Here is a 10,239-nt window from a genome sequence, read left to right on the forward strand (position 1 = left end):
ATACAAACTATGTATAAAAATTGTAAAAATACATATTTACATTAATTTAATCTCGCAGATGTCATTGTGGCAGTCCAAAGTTCAAATACTGGTTCAGGGTGACCAAGCCCTTCATTTTTCCGTACATGCCCTGGGAAATCCAGTGGTTGTCCAGATGAATGTGGAATTTCCACCCCAGGTTCAGGGGCACTAACGTAGGTGATCCCAGCCAAATGCAGGCCTGAATATGGAGACACTGACTTTAAACATGTTAACTTGGATGATGAAGCCTTTACAAAACACATTCATTTCAGTTTACTATATTCACTCAAATATAAAGACAATTACTGACAAGCACTGTCATTTAAACTGGTACAAAACTGACACCTTTATTCAAGGCATCATGTTTGCAATAACCACAACACAAGTAGTCAAAAAAGCAAACAAAAAGAAGCAACTCTGATAATGATAATAATATTATCATTATTGTGGTTATTGCAAACATGATGCCTTGAATAAAGGTGTCAGTTTTGTACCAGTTTAAAATGGTAAAAACCTACTACTATATTTTGCCACTGGTAAAAGAGATCTCATAGTGTAAGCACTGTCATTTTGTAATGTGATGGTTTCAATGCCTTCTTTAGTGCAATATTTCCTCACCAGATCAAAAACTAAACAAAACCTTTACAAACGCCTTTCAAACAAAAATACAAAAGCCAATGTGCTGCCCAGAAACCAGGATTTCTAAGATTGCACTAGCATAAGCAAACGTACAATATGTGTGGCGACACGGCCCAGCGGTAGCAATGTTCGCTGCTTGTTGCAAAGTTCCCACTTCGAATCCAGCGACTGCCCTGGTTAATACTGTGGTTGTAATAACCATAACACAGCAGTACTATGCGCCATTTGCTTCACAGTGGGCATTAAAGATCCCCTGAAGTTATTTGCAGGAGTAGGCCATTGCATCCCGGAGACAGGGTCCAGAATTTGGCAAATTCGAAAAATTGTCACTATTTTTTTCAATTGGAATTAGACATAGCAATGAATACCCCTGAATGGCAGACTAATGTACCAGATCAGTCTTGCAAAATGTAGTATCCTGGTCTCTTTAGTTCTCACCTGATTAAATATAAACGTTAAATAAACTAATACAATTATGGACAAAGTACACATGTAAAACCATACAAATCCACATAAGACCACACACATGTAAAACCATACAAATCTACATAAGACCACACACGTTAAATAAACTAATAAAATTATGGACAAAGTACACATGTAAAACCATACAAATCCACATAAGACCACACACGTGTGCACGATCACACTTTTCTTGCAGATCTCTATTCATGCTGGTTTACTTTTGGTTGACATATCCAGACATGTAATACCAGGCAAATGTTTTTTTCCAAAAAGCTTACAACACTGTACTAAAGCTATTTTCCAAAACTATATTGGCTGCTGCAGCCTTCTTGATTTTCACTCTGTCAAGACTATATTATGGGTCTTGTGAAAGTAATAGACTGCAAAAGGGCTGCCACTGCTCAGATACATTACCTGAAATAAATTAATAATCCCACATACAGCCACAGGCACATGCACTTGATCAAGTATGCACAAGCGCTCCCAAAAAAATATAGAGACCCATATACTCGCATAGAGAGGGGCCCATCGACTCAGACCTCATATGCAGGTGTTTAGTGGATTATGACATCGCGGGATCGAGAGAGACAGCTTTGGGAGGCCTTCATCTAGTCATGGGCGAGATGTTATCTACCTTTCCTGGAACACAGAAGGTCGTGGGTTCAATCCCGACCCTGGCATTTGTATATTTGGAGTTTGCATGTTTTCCCCATGGCTGAGTAGAGTTTTCGCCGGGTCCTCTGGTTTTCCCCTCCACATTCATAAATATGCTCTAAGAGTATTCGGCATCTATAAACCTCGAAATGATAAGCTACTTCATTGGGGCTATCATTTGTGGCCAGGTCGCTTTTTAAAAAGAGCTATATAGCTCAGTGGGCCTTACCTGGTAAAAAAAAATAGTTTATAGGTACGTCTGTGTGAGAATATCTCAGTTTTACCATGCATCTGTGTGTGTGTGTAGCTTCATGTATTTCTGTTTCTGTGTCTCTGTGGCTGTCTCCGTGTCTCTCTCTCTCTCTCCACGTCTCCTGTGCTGTTTGACCATACTTCACCACGCTGGCAGGGGAAGAACTGGGGTGGAGGAAGAACCGTATGCCAACCAGTACTCCACCCCAAATCACAGACGTATGGAGAAATATTAGTACAGTACTGTATACGACATGCTCAAATACACACGCATGTGTTACTACCATACTGCATTATTTAGCTCTTATGCAATAGTAACAACAATAACCTCAAAACGAGCCATAACAACGGGTGATAGATTTATATATAGCCCACTGATTTTTAATTACCTTATTTCCCATTCGGTGTAGGCATTATGGAATGTCGTCATCAAATCAAACTGGCTGTGTTGGACAAGTATAAAAAAGCTTTCATACATGTATCGAGATTCGTTGGAGACACGTGGAGGCTTTGAAATAAAATGTATCTATTTTCTCCCTGTTATGGGTGTGTACCAATTGGTCACCATAAAATGCCATTATGTGGGCTGTTTAATGCAGTACTATCCTTTTAGGTTTTGTTTCCCCTTTTAAATAAAGCAATTCCACATTCGTAACCACCTCATCAGTGTCAATTATGAACGTCGTGGCAGCGGTTTAGAACCTGAGACACCACCAAGATGGGCTGGGGAAAGAGACAGTGTTCAATTTCCACTCAGCCAGTCCGTAAAGCCATTCGAGAAAATATATTGGCACAACACATTCATCCAGTGTTATCTTGCCTCTATGATATGCTTCAATAATGCGGCATTCCCAAATACAGGGCTCAATCGTATTATTATTTCATGGGTGCAACCTTGTACTGGTAGTAGTGCCTTACGCCAAGAAGCCCTCCTCCAAGTCAACCTAGCAGCATTACGGAAAATATCGAGAGACAAAATTCAGCCCCTGGAGAGAACAACGTGAGTCGAAGTGGTCAGCAGCACTCGCATGAGGCTGGCTATCAGTAAACAAAAGAGTGCGAGTGGGTCAGCACACGCAGGGCTTTGTGCATCACACACGGCGCGTAGCACCTATGCAGCGCAACCATCGACACAATGCAAAGCGGACAATACAAACCCCCGACTGCAATTCACTACGACAGTGGTACATTAAGCACAATCAGCAATAATAGCCATCCCTTACAGATACAGTTATATAAGTGTAGGGTGTGTACACATGCGTGTGTACTCTTGGTGTGGGTGTGTGTGTGGATGTATGGGCGTGACTGGGAAGACGGTGCGTGTATGCATGCACATGTACAGTCCTCTTGACAATCCACTGCTGGATGAGGGCCTGCAGGCCTGTGTTGTGGGCAGCAGAATTCAGTGCAGAAAAATCCATTGTTGCACTGTACTTCTAGGCACCCCCGTCGACATGTAAGTAGAACTTCCTTTGCGCCGTACGTAGCCAACCGTGCTAATGAAAGGTGCATCTGTGCTCTCCACGCCTTCAGTCCACACTGACCAGCATCAAGTGGAGTGACATACGGTCAACTAACCCCTCCATGACCAAATTCATGGAGGGGTGGAGAAGAAAACACAGAAATATGCCTCAACACACACACAGTTCATGCACATTAGCATGGGATCATCATTCGTGTGCACCGCAGCACTGTATTAAATACACATCAATCACGAGTCATGATCTGCGAAATAGATCATGGCCAATGATTATGATGTTCGCACGGCACGTACACCATGTGAATATCTGCATTGTGATCCTCAGCTATGCTCTATCCACGGCTGCATAGACCATGCCTAACGATAACGGTGTGTACCCATGTACAACAACAATAACACGTTTGTAATGCGTCCGAATATCTGCAACATTATGCATTCCCATCATCCATCCACCGCAGAATAGATCATGACTAATGAAGATGACATGCAAATGAAACAACGCACAATAATAGCACGTGTGCACAGCATGTGGACATCTGCATCATTAGCCATCATCGTCGACCATGATTTATCCACTGCTAGACAGGCGGCCATAGCTCAGCCGTGACTTATGCACAGCGGGATAGGGGGGGGGGGAAGGCAAATGATGGTTACACAAAAAGCACACGGACATTCGGGCTGCTGCAGTAGCAGCAGCAGCAGCAGCATCGGGCACAACAAAAGACGAGTTTAATTATTTATATTCCTTCTCTCTTTCGCAGCCCATGTGGTGTTCCCGCCTTTACGCAGCAAGAGTTCCAGATAGGGGACCCGGCAAAAGATCATTACCCGTGTAGCCTCCACGGGCTGTTGTGGCGAGTGCTGTGCTCGCGAGCACCTATCATGGGAAGCAAAAAGCACAAAATGGATCATGGGAAGCACAAGGCACAAAAGGGATCATGGGAAGCACAAGGCACAAATATGGGGAGGTGTGGCCGGCACCACACTCATCCGCTGTCTTTGTGACGCTTGGCTTTTTTGTTTGGGAGGCCAGTGACCGGTTAAAGATGTTCGACACCGATGATAGCCGTGAGCGGGAATGGAACTCGGTGTGACAGCAGGTTCGTAGCAGCAGTTGCGCTGACCACTGCGCCACCGCTCCTCCGTGCACACACTCAAATCAAACCATGGCGTGGTGTGTGGTGTGTGGCACTATGCACAAGGGCCCTCGTGTAAAATCCACTGCTGGTTGAGGGGGTCTGCACATGGCCGGCAGGGGTCGTCTCACGATACTTTATGTTGAGAGGGGTGGTGGTGGGGGGGGGGAGCAAAGTGAATTAGGGAGCATTGAAATAATGTCAGTGCATGGATAATCAAGTTTTGCTGCGCTGATCTCTGCTATTTTTTTAAGCAGTCTGTTTCATTAGCGACCTGGCCATAAATGCCAACTCAAGGAAGTGGCGTATCATGTGGAAATCTGTAGCAGCCAAATCATCTAAACGCATTTTTCTAAATGGACATCTACGAAAAGCTCCTGTCCGTGAGAAGTTTTACATCTCGTCGGATTCCTCCAGTTGAAATGACGATTCTGAAATGTGGATGGAAACACCGGCCGGAACCGGGAGAGAAATCCACACGACCACGAGGAGAGAGATGGAGAGAGAAAGAGAGAACACGCAAACTACAAATACACAGGCATCGTCGTCCGGGTCAGGATCAGAACCCACGACCCCCCTGCATACCAAGCGAGGGAGATAACATCTCCTAGCCACCAAACAACCCCTACGCCAACAAGCCCTGTGCATGTGTGCATTGTTGTGAAGTCACCCACCCATCGAAGCACTATCCAGGCTCAACACAAAATTAAAACCCTGCTGAGCTTGCGAAACGTGACAAATGCCGGGCACGTTTCTGGGCAATAATACTAATAATATAGGGCGACTTAATATATGAACGGTTCATGGTCACAGGATATGTCCACGATTGTATGCATTGTAGCCACACACGCACACTGCCTGCTGCATTGCCACCCTTATGTAACCACGGAGGGCCCAAACGTGTCAGAAATTTCCAGTGACAAAGGGTGATGGGGTTACGTGGCGGGCAGTAGAGGGCAGTAAAGCAAGAACCCATCGGTTGTTAACGAACTTCCTTTGCCTAACCTAATGGCAAGGTACTGGTCCATACCATCGTGTAGAGTGAATATATATACACACTATGTGTAGGCTTTGTGGGAGTGACATTATGGTACACTGCATATGCACACCGCTCTGTAATAGTTCAGCAACACGTCCATCAAGTCCAGTGTACATCGTTCTTCATCCCAGGATATACTTTGTACTATACACATACTTGGATATATTCACATACTCATAGGCAAGTATTGTTCTTGTAAACAAAGGTCTTCACGTATCACCTTACACTCCCTAGCACACGTGTACGTGTTGTGCACTACCACGTGTGTACACATACCAAAGCACAGACGTAAATAACCATGGTTTAGTATGCATAGTGTTGCACGTGTACATACACACACGTGTACACATCTCCATGCACATGCACTAGATCACAGCATAGCACACACACACATAAAGATCCCTGATTTAGTATGCATGGTGCTGTCTGCCAGTGTCCCCATACATTATGTAAACACGTTCTCTCCTACACCGTTGTGGGTATACAACATTATATTATACTGTCGATATAGGTCTTTACAGTGGCATGCAGTGAAGCCCTTTTGTCAATCCAATGCTCGATGTCATTGCCCCTTGGTGGTGCAGGGCAGGTCTCGTCGGGGAGTTATTTGACCATACTTCATCCACGCTGGTCAGTGCGGGGTTGGCGAAGGTGGTGGTGGGGTGTGTGTGTGTAGGAAGTACACACACGGGGAAGCATAGAAGTTGCCCTATGCTGACCACCGGTACATGACGATACGATTACAGATTCCCCTTTTAGCTTTGGACCAGTGTGGGGACAAAGTACAACACGAATGTGGAACATCGAGCAGTAGGTTACAACGAGCACACACCACGAGGAGAGACGGTGCCGTACACAACACGGACACACAACAACAAGGACACACGACATAGACACACGTGTTGTGCACGACATGGAGACGACACGTGTGCCGTGCACGACCCGCACGCTTGCTGCACGTGGAGACAAAGGAAGTGAAGGCTTCCATGCTGGACCCACTTGGGAAGCGAGTCGCTGCTGTGCTATTGGCGAGCTTATCCCAACAAAGAACACGACTATAGTGCGTGCAACACACTCATCACATCGTGTACACACACACATAGCATCGTGTACACACACATAGATATAATCGTGTACATACACGCAGCATGGTGTACACACACACACCACACCGTGCACACACACACAGCACTGTGTACACACACAGCACTGTGTACACACACACACATAGCATCGTGTACACACACACATAGCACTGTGTACACACACACCACACCGTGCATACACACATAGCACTGTGTACACACAGCACTGTGTACACACACACACATAGCATCGTTTACACACACACATAGCATCGTGTACACATACACATAGATATCGTGTACACACACATCACTGTGTACACACAAACATAGCACTGTGTACACACACAACACACCGTGCACACACATAGCACTGTGTACACATACAGACACACACACAGCACTGTGTACACACACAGACACACACACAGCACTGTGTACACACACAGACACACACACAGCACTGTGTACACACACAGACACACACACACAGCACTGTGTACACACACAACACACCGTGCACACACATAGCACTGTGTACACACACACACACACAGCACTGTGTACACACACAGACACACACACATAGCACTGTGTACACACAGACACACACACAGCACTGTGTACACACACAGACACACACACACAGCACTGTGTACACACACAGACACACACACACAGCACTGTGTACACACACAGCACTGTGTACACACACAGCACTGTGTACACACACACAACACTGTGCACACACACACAACACTGTGCACACACACAAACACAGCACTGTGTACACACACAGCACTGTGTACACACACACAACACTGTGCACACACACAAACACCACATCGTGTACACACAGACAAAGACAAAGACAAAGATCCCCCGTATAGCCTGAACAGACTGTAGGGGCAAGTGCTGTTAGCGAGCACCTATGAAGGCCGGAACGGCACACGAGGGGGTGGGTGGCCAGCACCACGCCCGACCGCCTTTGTCTCCCTAGTGGCGATGTTTACACACCGCACCAGGTACTCGTTTAAGGCTGAGTCGACCTAGGGGAGGCCCAGGACCGGTTCAGATAATCGTCACTGGTGTTAGCCGTGAGCGGGAATCGAACCCGGGTCGCCAGGTTCATAGCGCAGCGCGCTAACCGCTACACCACCGCTCCCCACAGACACACACAGACACACACAGCACTGTGTACACACACACAACACTGTGCACACACACACACACAGCAGTGTACACACACACCACATCGTGTACACACAGACACACACACACACAGCACTGTGTACACACACAGACACACACACAGCACTGTGTACACACACACAACACTGTGCACACACACACACACACAGCACTGTGTACACACACACCACATCGTGTACACACAGACACACACACACACAGCACTGTGTACACACTCACACATACTCCCTCTCTCCAAGCATTGCGTACCCACTGCAGTCTGTATAGACTGTAATCTGACTGCTGGATAAGTCTCTGTACCTATCTTGTGTATAGATTGTGTAGTATTGTGTATGTACTGTATAGTCTTGTGTATGGACTGTCGTCTTGTGTCAGGACTGCAATCTGTATTGTGTATAGTCTGTAGTCTTGTGTATGTACTGTGGTATTGTGTATAGACTGTATAATATTGTGTATAGTCTGTATTGTTGTGTATGTACTGTATTGTTGTGTATAGACTGTATAGTTGTATGTATGTACTGTGGTAGTGTGTATAGACTGTATAGTTGTGTGTGTACTGTAGTAGTGTGTATAGACTGTATAGTTGTGTGTATAGACTGTATAGTTGTGTGTGTACTGTATTGTTGTGTATAGACTGTATAGTTGTGTGTGTGTGTACTGTAGTAGTGTGTATAGACTGTATAGTTGTGTGTGTGTACTGTATTGTTGTGTATAGACTGTATAGTTGTGTGTGTGTACTGTAGTATTGTGTAAAGTCTGTATTGTTGTGTATGTACTGTATAGTTGTGTATAGACTGTATAGTTGTGTGTGTGTACTGTAGTAGTGTGTATAGACTGTATAGTAGTATGTGTGTGTGTACTGTAGTAGTGTGTATAGACTGTATAGTTGTGTGTGTATTGTTGTGTATGTACTGTATTGTTGTGTATAGACTGTATAGTTGTGTGTGTGTGTGTACTGTAGTAGTATGTAACAAGACTGCTGTATGCGAGCACGTCTCCGTGCTTTGTCAAAGTCGGCGCTACCAAGAAGCGCAACGCAGACAGCGAATCGAGACGACGACGGAGAAGAAGAAGAAGACGACGACCCACAGAGTCAAGAGTCGTCCTCACCGTCCCATCGTCGTCCCATCGTCGTCTCACCTGTCCGAAGCAGCAGCAGTAGCAGCATGTGTCTCAACAGCAGCAGCAGCGGTGGTGGTGGTGGGATCCCCGTGGTGGTGGGGAGGAGGAGGAGGAGGTTTGGGAGCCGCCGTGGCCGCTGCTGTTGGCAGCTCGCCATGGCGAGCCCTGCCAAGCAGCAGCAGCGTCACCACAAGCACCACAAGCAGTGGTGGTGGTGGTGCTGCGAAACAGCGACTCACACAGCTCCTCCTCCTTCTCTCTCTCTCTTCTTCTTCCTCCTGCTGCTGTTTGCTGTTGTTGCTGCTGCTGCTGCTACTCCACACTCCTCCTGATGCTGATGATGCTGCTGATGCTGCTGCTCCTGCTGCTGCTGCGAAACGGCGACGATTCGCACAGCTCAGCTCCTCCTCATCCTCCTCCCTCTCTCTTCTTCTTCTTGCTGCTGCTGCTTCTATTGCTGCTGCTGTTGTTGCTGCTTCTCTTGCTGCTGCTGCTACTCCACACTCCTGCTGCTGCTGCTGTTGTTGCTGCTGCTGCTGAGAGATGTTCAGAGGCGGGATGAAGATGGAGGAGGGAGGGGTGGAGGTGGTGGCGGTGGCTCCCTGGATTCGTTCTCTTTCTCTCGTTCTCTCTCTCTCTCTCTTGTTTTTAACCCCCCACCACCCCCGGACAGCGGCGGCCACGTTGGTGGCGATCGGAAGAGACGGCGGCGAAACGCGATGTTGGTGTGGGGGTAGTGGTTGGGTAGTGGTGGTGTTGGTGGTGATGATGGTGGTGGTGGTGATGGTGGTGGTGATGATGATGGTGGTGGTGATGGTGGTGGTGATGGTGTTGATGATGATGATGGTGGTGGTGATGATGATGGTGGTGGTGGTGATAGTGATGATGGTGTTGATGATGATGGTGGTGGTGGCGATGATGGTGATGATGGTGGTGATGATGGTGGTGGTGGTGATGATGGTGGTGATGGTGGTGGTGATGATGGTGATGATGGTGGTGAAGGTGGTGGTGATGGTGGTGGTGATGGTGATGATGGTGGTGATGATGATGATGATGGTGGTGGTGATGATGGTGGTGGTGATGATGATGATGGTGGTGATGATGATGGTCGTGGTCGTGGTGGTGATGATGGTG

At 46.7% G+C, this 10,239-nt stretch overlaps 1 protein-coding gene across 2 annotated transcripts in view; it reads right to left on the bottom strand.

Annotated features, from left to right (window-relative positions):
• The window catches only part of LOC133345881 (activin receptor type-2B-like), a 77,339-nt gene extending 67,671 nt beyond the window's left edge, over positions 1-9,668 (bottom strand). The window contains exon 1 of one of the 2 annotated variants that reach the window (XM_061556952.1): positions 9,124-9,668. In XM_061556952.1, coding sequence (XP_061412936.1) covers positions 9,124-9,262 — 139 coding nt within the window. In that variant the 5' untranslated portion in view covers positions 9,263-9,668. The remainder of the gene's footprint in view (positions 1-9,123) is intronic. The other variant, XM_061556951.1, reaches the window with a different exon arrangement.
• Between the last annotated feature and the right edge of the window lie 571 nt (positions 9,669-10,239).

Source organism: Lethenteron reissneri, chromosome 23, assembly GCF_015708825.2.
Source record: "Lethenteron reissneri isolate LAM-NWPU_2019-01 chromosome 23, ASM1570882v1, whole genome shotgun sequence".
In the NCBI taxonomy this organism is placed as follows: domain Eukaryota; kingdom Metazoa; phylum Chordata; class Hyperoartia; order Petromyzontiformes; family Petromyzontidae; genus Lethenteron; species Lethenteron reissneri.